Source organism: Pelophylax lessonae, assembly GCF_965119305.1.
Source record: "Pelophylax lessonae genome assembly, chromosome: 6".
Classification (NCBI taxonomy): domain Eukaryota; kingdom Metazoa; phylum Chordata; class Amphibia; order Anura; family Ranidae; genus Pelophylax; species Pelophylax lessonae.
The window spans coordinates 32886130-32904486 of NC_138773.1; the positions used below are offsets into that span (position 1 = coordinate 32886130).

The 18357-nt window shown below is 46.9% G+C and overlaps 1 protein-coding gene across 1 annotated transcript in view; it reads left to right on the forward strand.

Annotated features, from left to right (window-relative positions):
* Positions 1–18357, forward strand: part of DOC2A (double C2 domain alpha) — a 141597-nt gene that overhangs the window by 47158 nt on the left and 76082 nt on the right. The window contains exon 4 of the mRNA XM_082261241.1: positions 12746–12820. Within this exon, the coding sequence (XP_082117367.1) occupies positions 12746–12820 (75 nt within the window). The remainder of the gene's footprint in view (positions 1–12745; positions 12821–18357) is intronic.

Sequence of the window (18357 nt, forward strand, 5' to 3'; positions counted from 1 at the left end):
CAGTGAGCTCATTCTAGGAAGAGAGGGGTTACAAGCAGGGCTGTGAAAAGGGGTGGGCAGGAGGGACAGTTGCCTTGGGCGCAATGGTTTATTACAGGGATGAGGGTTAGGGAACGCGCGGCGCAGTTTGGCATCTTTGCCTCTGGCGCTGGATTGCTTTGTCCCAGCACTGGTTGCAAGTTATCAGATGAAGCTGATATATATATTTCCATAACGCAGCATTGATTTTCTCTCGGCGTCGGTTGGCGTAATTTATCACAGACACCAGATCCACTTTAGACTAAACCTTCTCTATGGGCTGTTTCTATGAAGATACGTATAATGGGATCATACTTCATCTTCGATATATTGCTCTTTCCCATCTACATACCGCCACTCTTGTGAATATAGGAAATGATTCTCGTTCGCGGAGTAATGCTCATGTTGCAGATACGATGGGCAGGCTGTTATCGACCGCAGCGCTCCCTCCTGGTAATGACACGACAGGTGTGATTTATAAAGGGATCGCCATGACCTGTGCTCAACAGAATCAATAGCCAATCCTGTCCCTTCCACTGCAGAATTTAATTTTCAGATGGGGGTGCCGGAGCGGAGCCTGCAGGGAAACAGGCTGTGTCCGTCTGTGGGGGGGTTGAGAGAGCGTAATGTAATGCGTCTGCCTGCCCTTCACACCAGCTGAGTCGGTGAGCACTGATAAAACTGTACGGCATGTTGCATTCTCGCGCAGGGCATTTCGACGTTCTGCAACACATTGAAAGGTGCAGCAGCGCATAACAATTAGGCTGCATTCACACCTGAGCGACTTAGACACGAGGGCAGAAATGTGTGTTCCTTGCCCTGGAAATGTGTGAAAACTAGCTTAAACGCCCTTTGCTCTTGCTGTGCCATTATTCCTAATGGCATTCTTAACACGGGTAGCAGTTGCGGATTTTCTGTATGAGAAAACACGGGAAAAACGCAAAAATAATGGGCATTGGTTAAAAATGTGTAACCCAACGAAAACTGGTATGAGGGGTTCAGGATGTAAAGGAGTGCTAATCCTAAACCCACCGCTGTAGGCAGGACCACCATCACGGGGGTAGTACAGCTCATACAGATGTAGGGGGACAAGGTGTCCCGAGGGGCCCAGTCCCTTGGGATGCCCCTGGCTCCAATTTGGCATCCTAAACCCACCGTTGTAGGCAGGGCCGCCATCAGGAGGGTACAGCCCATACAGATGTAGGGGGCCCAGGTGTCCCAAGGGGCCCAGTCCCTTGGGATGCCCCTGGCTCCAGGTTGGCACCTCCTTTTTGTTCCTTTCCTCCCCTACACTGACAACCAGTGGCAGTTGCGGATTTTCCGTATGAGAAAACACGTGAAAAATGCAAAAAAACGGGCATTGGTAAAAAATGTGTAACCCAACGAAAACTGGTATGAGGGGTTCAGGATGTAAAGGGGTGCTAATCCTAAACCCACTGCTGTAGGCAGGGCCGCCATCACGGGGGTACAGCCCATACAGATGTAGGAGACCCAGGCTTCCCGAGGGGCCCAGTCCCTTAGGATGCAACCGGCTCCAAGTTGGCACCTCCCCTTTTGTTCCTTACCTCATAGTTACATAGTTACATAGTTAGTGAGGTTGAAAAAAGACATCAGTCCATCCAGTTCAACCTATGATGTGTGTGTGTGTTTGCTGTTAACCGTACATTGTATACCCCTGTATGTTGTACATTGTATACCCCTGTATGTTGTACATTGTATACCCCTGTATGTTGTACATTGTATACCCCTGTATGTTGTACATTGTATACCCCTGTATGTTGTACATTGCATACCCCTGTATGTTGTACGTTGTATACCCCTGTATGTTGTACATTGTATACCCCTGTATGTTGTGGTCTTTAAGGTGTCCATCTAATAGTTTTTTGAAACTATCAATGCTCCCCGCTGATACGACTGCTTGTGGAAGAGAATTCCACATCCTTACCGCTCTTACAGTGAAGAACCCCTTACGCACTTTAAGGTTAAACCGCCTTTCCTCTAGTTTTAGTGAGTGGCCACGTGTCTTATTGTATCTCCTCTCTCTGAATAGTTTGTTCCTTATGCTAGGGTCGCCAGTACAGTATTTGTACATTGATATCATATCCCCCCTCAATCTTCTCTTCTCCAGAGAGAATAAGTTCAGTGCTTGTAGTCTTTCCTCATAGCTGATGTCCTCCATTCCCCTAATTATTTTTGTTGCCCTTCTCTGGACTTTCTCCAGTTCCAGCACATCCTTCCTGAGGACCGGTGCCCAGAACTGGACAGCATACTCCAGATGTGGCCGGACCAGAGTCTTGTAGAGTGGGAGAATAATCTCTTTATTTCTGGAGTGAATCCCCTTTTTTATACATCCCAGTATTCTGTTGGCTTTGCTTGCAGCGGCTTGGCATTGCATGCCACTACCAAACTTGTTGTCTACCAGTACCCCCAGGTCCTTTTCCATCCTAGACTCACCCAGAGGTTCCCCCCCTAGTGAGTAGCTTGCTTTCTGGTTTTTGGCCCCCAAGTGCATTACTTTACATTTTTCTACATTAAATCTCATCTGCCATGTAGTTGCCCACCCCGTTATTTTGTTCAGGTCCGCTTGTAAGGTTTCCACTTCCTGCCTAGAAGATATTGGCATGCTTAGTTTAGTATCATCTGCAAATACTGAGATTGTACTAGATATCCCCTCCTCTAGATCATTTATGAATAAATTAAACAGGATTGGTCCCAGGACAGAACCCTGGGGGACCCCACTTTCCACCCCCGCCCAATCCGAGTACTCCCCATTTATCACCACCCTCTGGACTCTCCCCTGGAGCCAGTTCTCTATCCAGGTACTCACCTTATGGTCCATACCTACCTTCCTTAGTTTGTGCAGTAAGCGTTTGTGGGGAACGGTGTCAAAGGCCTTTGCAAAGTCCAGATACACCACATCCACAGGCTCACCTTTATCTAGGTGGCAGCTCACTTCATCGTAGAAGGTTAATAGATTGGTTTGGCGCGAACGATTTTTCATGAATCCATGCTGATTACTACTAATAATATAATTTTCATTACTAAAGTCTTGTATGTGGTCCCTTAACATCCCCTCCAAAATTTTGCATACTACTGAAGTTAGGCTGACCGGCCTATAGTTACCCGGGATATACCTCGGCCCTTTTTAAATATTGGTACCACGTTGGCTTTTTGGCTTTTTTCCAATCAGCTAGCACCATACCCGTCTGTAAACTATCCTTAAAGATCAAGAATAATGGTCTGGCAATCACCTGGCTGAGCTCATTAAGAACCCTCGGGTGCAAGCCATCCGGTCCCGGGGATTTATTTATGTTAAGTTTCTCTAGTTTAGCTCTAAGTCTATCTTCTGTTAGCCATGGCGGCACTTCCTGAGGTGTATTATTTAATTCGGCCTTACAAGCGGGGTTCGTGTAGCCCCCCGATTCTTTTGTGAAGACTGAAGAGAAGAAATTATTTAACACTTCCGCCTTTTCTCTGTCCTCAGTGGCCATATTTCCATTGTCGTCTTTTATGGGGCCAATGTACTCTGGCCTCGCTTTCCTACTGTTTATATACTTAAAGAACTTCTTGGGGTTCTTTTTACTCTCCTCCGCTATATGTCTCTCGTGTTCTATTTTAGCCGCCCTGATTTCGTTTTTACATTTCTTATTACACTCTTTGTAATGCTTAAATGCTGACCCCTCAGTCTTGTATTTACCATTGGTACCATTGAGAATGAATGACACCACAGTGCAACTACAATAAGGACATGCAATTTGTATGTTGCAGGAACGTGCGCATTTTGCGTGAATTCCCCCAGCACATAAATGTGAATGGAGACTTAGTGCTCGCTCGCTCTGTGCTGGCTGGGGGTGGTGGCCCCAACCACAAAATAAATGCTAAAGGGTCAGACATCTGATCTGCTGCACATTGGAAAATGCAACTGCTACAAATACACTTTTTTTTTATTGAAGCAGTAGGATCACCACGACAGCCAGGACCTTAGCATTTTTCAGGATTAAAGGTCCACCTACACATTTACTTAAACACACAGAGATGCTTGAAGTGTTCTATGACTCAACCATGGCTGGCCTTTTCTTTTGAAAATGTGGGTTGCTGGGTTATTCTAATCTCCTGGCTTCAGTCCATACCGAGTCCCCGATCTGGAACAAACATGTAGATCAGGGCTATCAGGTTCAATGGCAACATGCTTGTTCTGGATAACTGATGCTATTGCAGCCTCGGGGTCAGCTTCACATTCGGGCAACAAGGATTCTCAGGATGAAATCAGCAAAGGCTGCCTAACGATTTATCTGAGCAGAGGTGTCCTTGAAATTGTGGGTCCACCCAGGCAGGGCCAGTGCTAGACTGTTTTACGCCCTAGGCAAGATCAGCTACTTGCGCCCCCCCAAAAAAAAAAAAAATAAAAAGGGAAGGGGTTAAAAACGGCTCTATGTCATATCCAGTGACCCTGATCTGATGGTTCCTCCATGTAATTCTTTCATACCCAGTGATCCCAATGTTCCTCCATGTCACGCCCGGAGACCCTGATGTTCCTCCATGTCACACCTGGGGACCCTGATGTTCCTCCATGTCACACCCGGAGACCCTGATGTTCCTCCATGTCACACCTGGGGACCCTGATGTTCCTCCTTGTCCCACCTGGGGACCTCAATCCCCAATGGCACACCCAGGGATCCAAATTCCTCATGGCACACCTGGTGACCCCAAACCCCTGTTACACTTGTGACCCCTCTCCCCCATGTCACACCTGGTGACTCCGATTCCCCATGGCATACCTGGTGACTGCAATTCTCTTTCACACCAGGGACACTCCATGACACACCCAGGGACCCTGATTCCCTGTTCTGGGGACACTAACTGGGCGGTATAAAGAGAGTGGCCCCCACTCTGCCCTCTTTCACAGTGATCCTGCTGATTCCTTCTCCCAGGACGCTCCTCTCCTGGACCACAGTGCTCACCACAGCTCCAACCGGCTCCTGGTGGAGGGAGAAGCAGCAGTCAGAGAGCTCCGCACCTCCTTCATCACCAACATCCTCAGACCATTCCGTTGCCTCGTCGCTTCTGCCCCAGTAAAGGTGCCGCCCTCCAGTGCCAAGCTTGGGGTCAGGTTCAGCTTTTCTCTTCTCCCTGCTTAATACCGACCCAGGGAAATGAACGACTGCCCACCAGCTCAGTGCAGAGAGTCACTTCTTGCCAAGGGATTAGGCCGCTCAGCTCCAGACGAAGAGGATCATTATGCAGCTAGCACTCTGGTGGGCTCCTTTCCTGCCCCTTGGGGCTCCCCCAACAATGGTGGAAAGCCAGGGCCTGGTAGTTCTGCCACTGCCCCAGACACCTGGCATCTTCCTCTGTCCCTTCTTCCTCCCCCACTGCCGCCCCTTTCCTCAGCTCACAAGGCTCATTCATGACGGAGAGTGAGTGCTGACTCGTGGCTGCGCCCCTAGGTGGCAATGCGCCCTAGGCGGCTGCCTAGTTTGCCTAGTGGAAGCACCGGCCCTGCACCCAGGTCCACCCAAGTATGTCCTCCAACAATTCCCAGCTCTGCTCCTGTCCAACTTTGTATGTTCCCCTATTACATTATCTATAATAAAAAAGGAAATAAATATCCACAGAAGGTGTACAGACCCAGGAACCCAGCACAGGGATGGTGGGAACCCCTCATAATGGGCACAGCAGGTATACAGTCTTGGGAACTCAGCACAGGGATGGTGGAACCCCTCATAATGGGCACAGCAGGTGTACAGATCCAAGAACTCAGCACAGGGATGGTGGGAACCCCTCATAATGGGCACAGCAGGTGTACAGACCCAGGAACTCAGCACAGGGATGGTGGGAACTCCTCATAATGGGCACAGCAGGTGTACAGACCCGGGAACTCACCAACAGAGACTGTCAGGGGGTTTGACTCTCCAGCATCCACCAAACACTGAGATCTCAGTTCTGGGTGGACTGGCCAGTTGCAGAGAAGTGTGAACATGTTGTAGTTCTATTACAGACGTATGGGTGAAATCTCTTATGAAGAATGTCTTTAGTCATCTTTTCCTAGCACTGGACCCCGTGTATGGATTACAGCCAGCTGACAGCCGCGGTTACAGGGAAGCCAGCAGTCTATCTGGGCTCTGAGCCTCCAACTGTTTGCAAACCATGGTTAGCAGACCGCCACGTGCCAAAAACACAGACAGCCTCTCCAAACCCTGAGAATAGGGCTCCTTCCTGGCAGTGTGTGGTGCCAGGCTTCCACTAGACGGGCCCGGGGGGGGCTGGAGACCGCTTCTAATCTGCGCTCCGGGCAAAAGAGTTCCCGGTAATTAGAGAGAACCGCAATGGACGGGAAAAATGACAGTAAAATCTTGGCAGACGTGATCTGAAGAATACTGGATAATGGCTGATGTGACGTTACATTAGAATTCTACTAACATCAAATATAGTTTTCTTTTCTTTATTTATTTATTTATTTATTTCTCTCTCTTTCTCTCTTTCGTTCTCTATTTCTTTCTCTCAATTTCTTTTTTCTTTCTTTCTTTTTTTTTTCTCTCTCTCTTTCATTCCCCCTTTCTCTCTCACTTTCTCTCTCGCTCTCTCTTTCTTTTCTCTCTTTCATTCTCTCTCTCTCTCTCTTTCTTCGCTCTCTCTCTCTCTCTCTCTCTCTTTCTTTTCTCTCTCTCTTTCATTCTCTCTCTCTCTCTCTCTTTCTTCGCTCTCTCTCTTTCATTCTCTCTCTCTCTTTCTTCGCTCTCTCTCTCTCTCTCTTTCATTCTCTCCCCCCTCTCTCTCTCTTTCATTCTCTCACCCCCCTCTCTCTCTCTCTCTCTCTTTCATTCCCCCCTCTTTCTCCCCCCCTGCCCCCTCTCTCTCTTCCTCTTTCTCTCTTTCATTCTCTTCCATCTCCCTCTTTCTCCCCCCCCCTCTCTCCTTTTCTCTCTCTCTCTTTCATTCCCCCCTCTTTCTCCCCCCTCTCTCTCTCCCTCTTTCTCTCTCTTTCATTCTCTTCCACCTCTCTATTCCCCCCCTCCTTTTCTTTCTCTCTCTCTCTCTCTCTCTCTCTCTCTCTCTCTCTCTCTCTCTCTCTTTCTCTCTCTGTCTCTTTCTTCCCCCCCTCTCTCCTTTTCTTTCTCTCTCTTTCTCTCTCCTCTCCCTTTCTCTCTTTCTTTCTTTCTCTCTCTTTCTTTCTTTCTCTCTCTCCCCCTTTTATTTCCTCTTTCTCTCTCTTTCATTCCCCCCTCTTTCTTCCCCCCCCCCTTGTCTCTCTCTCTCTCCCTCCCTCTTTCTCTCTCTTTCATTCCCTTCCATCTCTCTCCCCCCCCCTCTCTCCTTCTCTCTCTCTCTTTCTTTCTCTCTTTCACTCCTTCTTTCTTTCTTTCTTTCTTTCTTTCTTTCTTTCTTTCTTTCTTTCTTTCTTTCTTTCTTTCTTTCTTTCTTTCTTTCTTTCTTCCTCTCTCACTCCATTCCTCTTTATTTCTCTCGCTCTCTCTTTCTTCGCTCTCTCTCTCTTTCATTCTCTCACCCCCCTCTCTCTCTCTTTCATTCCCCCCTCTTTCTCCCCCCTGCCCCCCCCTCTCTCTCCCTCTTTCTCTCTTTCATTCTCTTCCATCTCCCTCTTTCTCCCCCCCCCCTCTCCTTCTCTCTCTCTCTCTTTCTCTCCCCCCTCTCTCTCCCTCTTTCTCTCTCTTTCATTCTCTTCCACCTCTCTCTTTCTCCCCCCTCTCCTTTTCTTTCTCTCTCTCTCTCTCTTTCTCTCTCTCCCTCTCTCTGTCTCTTTCTCCCCCCCCCCCTCTCTCCTTTTCTTTCTCTCTCTTTCTCTCTCCTCTCCCTTTCTCTTTCTCTCTTTATTTCTTTGTCTCTCTTTCTTTCTTTCTTTCTCTCTCTCGCCCTTTTATTTCCTCTTTCTCTCTCTTTCATTCCCCCCTCTTTCTTCCCCCCCCCCTTGTCTCTCTCTCTCTCTCTCCCTCTTTCTCTCTCTTTCATTCCCTTCCATCTCTCTCCCCCCCCCCCCCTCTCTCCTTCTCTCTCTCTTTCTTTCTTTCTTTCTTTCTTTCTTTCTTCCTTTCTTTCTTCCTCTCTCACTCCATTCCTCTTTCTTTCTTTCTTTCTTTCTTTCTTTCTTTCTTTCTTTCTTTCTTTCTTTCTTTCTTTCTTTCTTTCTTTCTTTCTTTCTTTCTTTCTTTCTTTCTTTCTTTCTTTTTATCTTTCTTTCTATCTTTCTTTCTCTCTCTCTTTCTTTCTCCCTTCCTTTCTTGGGTCGGCGTCACATGTGGGTGTTATCTATGGCGATCTGCATGCAAATACATTCTGTCTAGGAACACCCACTCCTCCAGACTGACATCCACCCATCTAGACATTTTGATATTTGCATAACTTACATACCACTGCTTATACAGGGCGGAGGCGGAACTCTTAAGAGGAGCACTTAGGCAAGGTGCTGTGATGTTTTCAGGAAGTTATGTAGGCCCGGTTGGCCCCTCCCACCATCCATGATCTGCCTGCATTACATAGAGTAGCACAGAGACCCAGTGATGACATCACTAGGCCTAAAATAAGGTATATAGTATAATGAAAATGGAAAGATTTTATTAAAAATGTCATTAGAATGTTGAGAAGGGGTGGGGGGGGGGAGCCAGCAAAGGCAAAACATAGGCGGATTAAACTAAATTAGGAGGGAACCTCACATTTGTTTGGTTGGTGATTGTTGTTACTCAGAAATTTGGTTCCATGAAGGCCAAAAAAAGTATTTTCCATGCCGTTGCATAGCTGGGGGGCTCCCGGTGAGTTTGGTGTACTGTGTCAGTCACACAGCTGTGCCGGGGTCAGGCAGGGGACCGATGCCGCTCTCATCCCTTAATCCCTGATTCTTCTGCCTGCTTTGCAGACATTAAACCCACAGCAGGTATTACCCATAAATCCCTGGTGGACACACACTAAATCCACTAAGCCTGTTAGCGACACAGATCCTGCGGCGTCCGACCGGACCATGGAGCCCAGCACCGCAGGAATCTGAATGTAGGTTAGTGTAGTGAAATGTGAGTGAGTTTACCTCCTACGACAAGGCTTAGAGGACATCCCCGACTGAGAGGCTGATTGCCGTACGGTATATAGTACTTTATTTTCCCTGCAAACAGATTAGTAAAGCAATTCACATTGCCCAGACCTGTGCAATAAAGCCGTTTAAGTACAGTGACATTACGTATGCAATCTTAGTGGCATTGCTCCACTCCTGCTTGCTTAGTGGACTTCAATCACCACACTAGTGACACCCTGAGCACTGCCCCTTCCTGGGAGAAGACCGGAGGAAGAACACCTCACCGGAGACAGGAGACCGGAGCGAGAACACATCACCGGAGACAGGAGACCGAAGCGAGAACACATCACCGGAGACAGGAGACCGGAGCGAGAACACATCACCGGAGACAGGAGACCGGAGCGAGAACACATCACCGGAGACAGGAGACCGAAGCAAGAACACATCACCGGAGACAGGAGACAGGAGCGAGAACACATCACCGGAGACAGGAGACCGGAGCGAGAACACATCACCGGAGACAGGAGACCGGAGCGAGAAAACATCACCGGAGACAGGAGACCGAAGCGAGAACACATCACTGGAGACAGGAGACAGGAGCGAGAACACATCACCGGAGACAGGAGACCGGAGCGAGAACACATCACCGGAGACAGGAGACCGGAGCGAGAACACATCAACGGAGACAGGAGACCAAAGCTAGAACACATCACCGGAGACAGGAGACCGGAGGGAGAACACATCATCAGAGGGTAAAGACAGCAGCGGAGACCGGAGCGAGAACACATCACCGGAGACAGGAGACCGGAGCGAGAACACATCACCGGAGACAGGAGACCGAAGCGAGAACACATCACCGGAGACAGGAGACAGAAGCGAGAACACATCACCGGAGACAGGAGACCGGAGCGAGAACACATCACCGGAGACAGGAGACCAGAGCGAGAACACATCACCGGAGACAGGAGACCGGAGCGAGAACACATCACCGGAGACAGGAGACCGAAGCGAGAACACATCACCGGAGACAGGAGACAGAAGCGAGAACACATCACCGGAGACAGGAGACCGGAGCGAGAACACATCACCGGAGACAGGAGACCAGAGCGAGAACACATCACCGGAGACAGGAGACCGAAGCGAGAACACATCACTGGAGACAGGAGACAGGAGCGAGAACACATCACCGGAGACAGGAGACCGGAGCGAGAACACATCAACGGAGACAGGAGACCGAAGCTAGAACACATCACCGGAGACAGGAGACCGGAGCGAGAACACATCACCGGAGATAGGAGACCGGAGCGAGAACACATCACCGGAGACAGGAGACCGGAGGGAGAACACATCATCAGAGGGTAAAGACAGCAGCAGGGACCGGAGCGAGAACACATCACCGGAGACAGGAGACCGGAGCGAGAACACATCACCGGAGACAGGAGACCGGAGCGAGAACACATCACCGGAGACAGGAGACCGGAGCGAGAACACATCACCGGAGACAGGAGACCAGAGCGAGAACACATCACCGGAGACAGGAGACCGGAGCGAGAACACATCACCGGAGACAGGAGACCGGAGCGAGAACACATCACCGGAGACAGGAGACCGGAGCGAGAACACATCATCGGAGACAGGAGACCGGAGTGAGAACACATCATCGGAGACCGGAGCCAGAACACATCACCGGAGACAGGAGACCGGAGCGAGAACACATCACCGGAGACAGGAGACCGGAGCGAGAACACATCACCGGAGACAGGAGACCGGAGCGAGAACACATCACCTGAGACAGGAGACCGAAGCGAGAACACATCACCGGAGGGAGAAGACAGCAGCAGAGAGAATAGACCGTAGCGAGAACACCGAAAGAAGAACACATTGGTGGCAGAACCGGAAAAAGAAGACACGGAGCTACGACGGGGGACATTCTTCATTTTTATTAAAGGACTTTTAAAAACCATCTCTTGTTTTTATTTACGCTACACTGCTTTTTTTGGGGGGTGAATGGGTAGGGGTACAATGGTAAGGTAGGGGATCTGGGGGCCCCCTTGTTAAAGGGGGCTTTCAGATTCCTATTAACCCCCTGCCCGCAGATCCCCACAACCACCGCACAGGGTTGTCGGGAAGAGGCCCTTGTCCCCATCAACATGGGGACAAGGTGCTTTGGAGTGGGGGGCGCATACTCGCTCACCCCCCCTATTTCCTGACCCACTGGGCTGCATGCCTGGATAAGGGTCTGGTATTGATTTCGGTGGGGACCCCAAGCCATTTTTTTTTTTTATTTTGGTTTGTGATTCCCCTTCAAGATCCTAAGAGCACAAGTCGGATTAGTTAAGATGATGATCCAACTTGGATGCGACTTAAGCCCCGTACACACGTACCGAATGTCGGCCGAACGATCGGCCGTCTTTTGTCCGGTGCTGTCCTGTCGGTTGAAAAGTGCAAAAGACTGCACAAGAATTTTGTAGGCCAACAACAGCTGACTGCATAAGTGATGTCATGTGATGGTTAACTTTCCGTGTGTTTTTTCTTTTCTGAGCATGCCCAGTCTTGCTAATCTGCTGTTTGTCGGCCGAATTCTGTACTGACTGGCAAACAATCGGCCGTTCTGGTGACGGCCAACAAAAATTTTATAGCCTGCACACCCGATTCTGTTCGGCCGAAAAGTCGCTGTCGGTTGTCGGAAGCATCATACTAACAAGCCGACAATCAGCCGATCGTTCGGCGGCTGAATATTTACGGCCGACAAACGGTATGTGTGTACGGGGCTTTACATTCAAATCAATGGGCTGAAATCTTGCCCAAGTCAGACCAAAATAGTGAAGGAACCTTTTCCAAAGTCAGACCTACACAAGTTGGACCAGTTAAGATGGCTCTTATAGGGAACCATTCATTTTGAGATTATGCGACTTGTGTTCTTGAAGTTGGACCAGTGTAAACCAGCTCTGAGAGTCCTCCATCATAGAAGAGTATTTTGGGAGATGAAAATTAGATAGAGGAAAAGAAGAGTCCTCCGGCAGTACAGAGTATTTCTGGAGAGGAATCCTAAATAGAGGAAGGATTAGAGCCCTCCAGGGGAGGATCGTTAGATAGAGAAAGGAAGTGCAGAGTATTTATGGAGAAGAGAGTTAGACAAGGCACTGAGCAGAGTTCTCCAGCAGTATAAAGTACAGTAGTTACAGAAAGTTGGATAGCAGAAGTTTCAGAGTCCTCCAGTAACTAAAAGTTTTTTTGGGAGAGGAAAGTTACAGTAGATAGAGAAAGGATCAGAGTCATCCAGCAGTAGAGTATTTCAGGAGAGGACAGTTAGAGGAAGGACCCAAGTTCTCCAGCTGTAAAGAGTAGTTCAGGAGGGTTAGAAAGAGGAAGAATCAGAATCTTCTAGCAGTGCAGAGCATTTGAGGAGAGGAAAGTTAGACAAAGGAAGGAGCAGAGTCCTCCAGCAAAGCAGAATATTTATGGAGAGGAGAGTTGCAAGACAGAAGGAGCAAAGTCCTCCATCAGTCCAAAGTATTTCAGAAGAAGAGCGTTAGATAGATAAAGGAGCTCAGTCTTCAGGCAGTGCAGAATAATTTTTTAGAGGAGAATTAGATAGAAGAAAGAGCAGAGTTCCCCCACAGGGCAGAGGTTATCTGGAAATGAGAATTAGGTATTAGATAGGTATAATAATCTCCAGACTTTTAACCTTCAGTATATCTTTTTTAGGGACTGAAGCCGATGGATTTCAATGGCCTGGCAGACCCCTATGTGAAGATTCACCTTCTTCCTGGAGCATGCAAGGTACATAAGATGTCATAAATGTCTAATTTAATGTGATGCCCTCTCCCCTGTCTGTCACTGAAAGGAGTACAACTTCCCAGCCACCTCCCCACATGTCATCTGGGACTCCTCACCCTATCATCCTCTCTGCCCTCCATGAAAATCTTCTAACATTAGAAAGCATGCCCGGTGTGACAGTTGACCTCTCTGCATTACCTGTAGATGTTCCCTCCCAAACCCCAGGAATTACCCAGAAGGTTCAAGTACCATTGAGGACATATTCATGCACAGTCATGGATTTTCCCCCCAATTTTCCTCCAATCACATACACGTGTAAAGAGAAATGGTCATCTGTTGATAAAATTGATAAAGAAATTATGAATGTTTCATAATTATTATATGTATGTTATAATCATTTATGCTATCTTAGAACTGCATATTTCAGCAGATTCTACTAATAATTTAAACAGTGGCTACTGCATATCCTGCCATATGTTCCTTGTTAAGACCTTATATGAAGTTTTCACATTTACAAAGACTTACTACATGCCTGACTCTGTATATTCTGTCCAGATGTGTAGAATATAATAGACTACTGTTCAACCCCCTTCCTTAGGATATATTAAAGGGTGTCAATCATTGTCCAAAGGAAGGAGGGGGGGTTTCAATTTCAACGATGTCTAAAACATACATAAGGAGGGCAGACACGTATGCAAACCAGACGGGTTATAGAAGCTCACAGAAAGTATGTCGATATAACCTGACTCATCGTATACGAGTAATAAATGAATTCTTCTTTGAATCAGCTTGTGGTCTAACGGTAATTTCCCTTACAAAAATCAACCCCAGCTCAGCCACATCATATCAAAGACTGCTCAACATAGTTATATTGTTTGCAAATATTAGACCGTGTAAAGCTATGTTACATTTTTCCCATATACACTGAAAGTCCCGGTTGACACTACTGCAACTTGTCAGGCGACCTGTCACCCTGACAAGTCGCGGTCCATTCAGTGCTACGGGAACCGTTCTAATAGGAGCGACTCAAGTCGCTCCGACTTAGAAAATAATTCCTGTACTACTTCGGGGCGACATCGGAGCGACTTGCATTGACTTCAATTATGTGAAGTCCGTGCAAGTCGCGCCGAAGTCGCGGTGCACGCGACTTCACAGGTCGCCCCCGAAGTCGTGCCGCGTTAGTGTGAACGGACTCTAAGGCCACAGTTTGTGAACATCTGACCATCACATCTTTATTAGTTTGTTGGAAATCTCATTCCAAAACCATGAGAATTATTGTGGAGTTGTTCTCCATTCTGTGGCTTTAAAAGCCTTCATTCTTCTGGGAAGGCGTTCCTCAAGATTTTAGAGTGTCTGGGGGAATTTTGTGCACATTCAGCTAAAAGAATATTTGTGAGGACAGGTGGATGAGCAGACCTGGCTCATAATTGAAGTTTTAATTAATGTTAGATTAGAAGAGCTGGATCATAATTGGCGTTCCACTTTATTACAAAGATGTTCAGTAGGGCTGAGGTCAGGGCTCTTGAGGTCATCCATACCTCCTCCACACCCAACTTATCAAAACATTGTCTTTATTTAGTTAGCTTTGTACATAGGGGCAAAGTCATGCTGGAACAGAAAAGGGACTTCTCCAACATGTTACCTTAAAGGTTGGAAAAGCAGAATTGTCTCTAATGTCTTTGGGAATTTGTGCCCATTTATGAGGTCAGGTATTGATGTTGGATGAGCAGACCTGGCTTGTAATTGGAGTTCTAATTCATCCTAAAGGTGTTCAGTAGGGTTGAGGTCAGGGCTGGTCCCCCATACCTCCTCCACACCAAACTCATTAACCACTTTACCACCGGAGGATTTTCCTGCTTTACGTCTAGGCCACTTTTTGCAACTTGGCACTGCACGACTTTAACTGACAATTGCGCGGTCATGCAACGCTGTACCCAAACAAAATTTATGTCCTTTTTTTCCCATAAACAGAGCTTTCTTTTGGTGGTATTTAATCACCTGTGCGATTTTTATTTTTTGCGATATTAATAAAAAAGAGAGAAAATTTTGCAAAAAAAATTAACATTTTCTACTTTGACAGTTAAAAAATATCCAATATATTCAATTTTTGTCATATATTTAGGCCAAAATGTATTTAGCTACATGTCTTTGACAAAAAAATTCTCAATGAGCATATTTTTAACCGCTTTAAGACTGGAAGATTTTACCCCATTCCTGACCAGGCTATATTTTGCGATTCGGCACTGTGTTATTTTAATGGACAATTGCGCGGTCGTGCGACGCTGTACCCAAATTAAATTTATGTCCTTTTTCCCCCACAAATAGAGCTTTCTTTTGGTGGTATTTGATCACCTCTGCGCTTTTTATTTTTTGCGATATTAATAAAAAAAGATCGAAAATTTTGAGAAAAAAAACAATATTTTTTACATTCTGATATATAACATTCCCAAAAAAAAATTTATAAATCAAAATTTTTTAACATTTTAGGCCAATTTGTTTTCTGCTACATATTTTTGGTAAAAAAAAATCAAAATAAGCGTATTTTGATTGGTTTGCGCAAAAGTTATTGCATTTACTAACTATGGGAAAGATTTGTCATTTTTATTGTTTATTTTTTTTTACAAGTAATGGCGGCGATCTGCAATTTTTTTTGCGGGACTGCGACATTGGGGCGAACAGATCGGACCCCTAACTGACATTTTTGACACTTTTGGGGGTACCAGTGACATCACTACAGTAATCAGTGCTAAAAATATGCAATGTTACTGTAATAATGACACTGGCAGGGAAGGGGTTAACTTTATTGGTGATCAAGGTTTTAAATGTATGTCTGGTGCTTACTGACGCGTGTGGGGGGAGGTGACTGTGTGACACAGGCACAGATCGCAGGTTCAGCTATGCTGAATCCTGTAATCTGTCCCTGTCTGTCACATAGGAGATCCGCCTGCTTTGTTTACACAAGCGGGCGGATTTCCTCACTCGATCCCCGACGATCGGGGAAGAGCGGCGGTGATCACCGCCTTTTCCTCCCCTGGCCTGACTCCCGCTGTGTCTGAATACAGCGGGAGCGAGCCTCCGGCGGCGCGCGTGCGCTGCCGAGAAAGGGGAATGTCTGGTGACGTAGGTCTACGTCGCCAGACGATAACGAGCCACTGTGCCGCAGTAGAGGCGCAGTGAGCAGTGGTAAAGAGGTTAAACCATGTTTTTATGGAGCTGGCTTCTTACACAGGGACACAGACAGTCATGCTGTAACAGAAAAGAGCCTTCTCGAAAATGTTACCACAAGGTTGGAAAAGCACAATTGTTTTTAATGTCTTTGGGAATTTGTGCCCATTTGGGGGGTCAGGTACTGATGTTGGATGAGCAGACCTGGCTTGTAATTGGAGTTCTCATTCATCCCAAAGGTGTTCAGTAGGGTTGAGTTTAGGGCTTTCTGTAGGGCACCCCAGTTCCTCCACATCACACTCATCAAACCATGCTGGCTTTGTACACGGGGGCACAGTCATGCTGGAACAGAAAGGAGCCTTCACCAAACCATAAAGGTGGAAGAGCACAATTGTCTGTATTGTCTTTGTATCCTGTAGCATTAACAATACCCTTCACTGGAAACAACAGAACTCAATCATTTGGAGGGGGTCCCCATATTTTTCTCGTACAAAGGAATTTTTTTGAGCGTGTACAATATCTTTTCCTCTCGGTATACTCACCCCTCATGAATATAAATTTGCAAATCTTCATACAAGCCTTCGGTTCCAATTGCAGGATATCAGGTGCGGTTCTGTAACGATGCCACTTCTCTCTGTGCCCAAAGTCTCATTATACCACAACTTCTCATGCCGCGTGTGTGATCCGCACCTCGGGCCCAGTGTGACATAACGCCTGGCTGTGTGTCAGGCAGGATACATTAACAGAACGCCTGCGGTGCAGCCGGGAAAAAATCAATCACAGGGCTAGCTTCAAAGGCCGCCATTAATAAATTACATTTTCAGAAATTGCCTTGGTTTTTAGAGTGTAAATATGTAACAGTTCCAGGCATATTAATAAGATTAAAAAAAGGTCAGAAATAGACACACCGACGTGCTTGGATTCAGCTGCACCAAGAGCAGTGGGAGAGCAAGGGGAATGGTGATTATGAGCAGCTGGGGCAGCGGCCAAATAAGTGGACCTGTTGTTTTGCCCTGCCTGGGATAAACCAGTTTAAACAGTTTAAAGTCCAAATTTGACACCTTTGTATTGCTTTACTGTCCTGTACTCCTGTACTCCCCATTGTATGATTTCTAGCAGATTTTTTTTTTTTATTTTGGAAATGTTTTAACCACTTAAGCCCCGGAAGATTTTACCCCCTTCCTGACCAGGGCCTATTTTGCGATTCGGCACTGCGTGACTTTAACGGACAATTGCGCGGTCGTGCGACGCTGTACCCAAACGAAATTGACGTCCTTTTTTTCCCACAAACAGAGCTTTCTTTTGGCGGTATTTGATCACCTGTGCGATTTTTTGATCATGCGCTATAAACAAAAAAAGAGCGTCAATTTTGCAAAAATAACAATACTTTTCACATTTTTTTTATATGAAATTCCCCAAAAAAAATGTAAAAATCAAAATTTTTTACCATTTTTGGCCAATTTGTTTTCTACATATGTTTGGTAAAAAAAAATCACAAAAAGCTTATTTTGATTGGTTTGCGCAATATTTATCGCATTTACTAACAAAGGGAAAGATTTTTGTAATTTTTGTTGTTTTTTTTTTAACGAGTAATGGCGGTGATCTGCGATTTTTTTTGCGGTACTGCGACATTGCGGCGGACAGATCGGACCCTTGACTGACATTTTTGACACTTTTGGGGTTACCAGTGACATTACTACAGTAATCAGTGCTATACATATGCACTGTTATTGTAAAATTACACTGGTAGTGAAGGGGTTAACTTTATTTGAGAGGGCTATGTGTGTCCCTAGGGGCGTGATTCTAACTGTGATTGGCTGTGGCTTGAGGTGTAGGAACAGTGATCAACGGTCCTACATAGTAGAACCGTATGGTCACTGTTTCTACACAGGGGAGAATGACAGGCGGCTTGTTTACATCAGCCGCCTGCCTTTCTCCCTCTCCACCGACGATTGCCGAGTGACCGGCGGACATCGGGTCCGCCGGTCACACGCGCTGGGGGGTCCGTGACCACGCGGGAGCGCGCCTCCGGGGCACGCGCTCGCTCCCTAGACCCTCACAGGCTAGCGACGTAGTACTACGTCGCTCTGCCTGTGAGGGGCTGACTGCCGACATAAATAGTCGTGCGGCAGTCGGCAAGTGGTTAAAATACATTTATCTCTGTGAAAATGATGCTTCCTGCCCTCTTCTTGCAGTGCCCTGTGCTGACAGAGGTGAGTAATAGCCACACCCCTAAGCACAAGCCTCCTCAAACAGATTTTTACTGCAGAGAAGGGGAGGGGCATGTCTAACCAGATGTGGTAATGAGTGCTGGCTACAGATTGCCATAGGTCTTAGGCCCCATGGAGAGCAGCAAAGCTAGAAATACCATAACC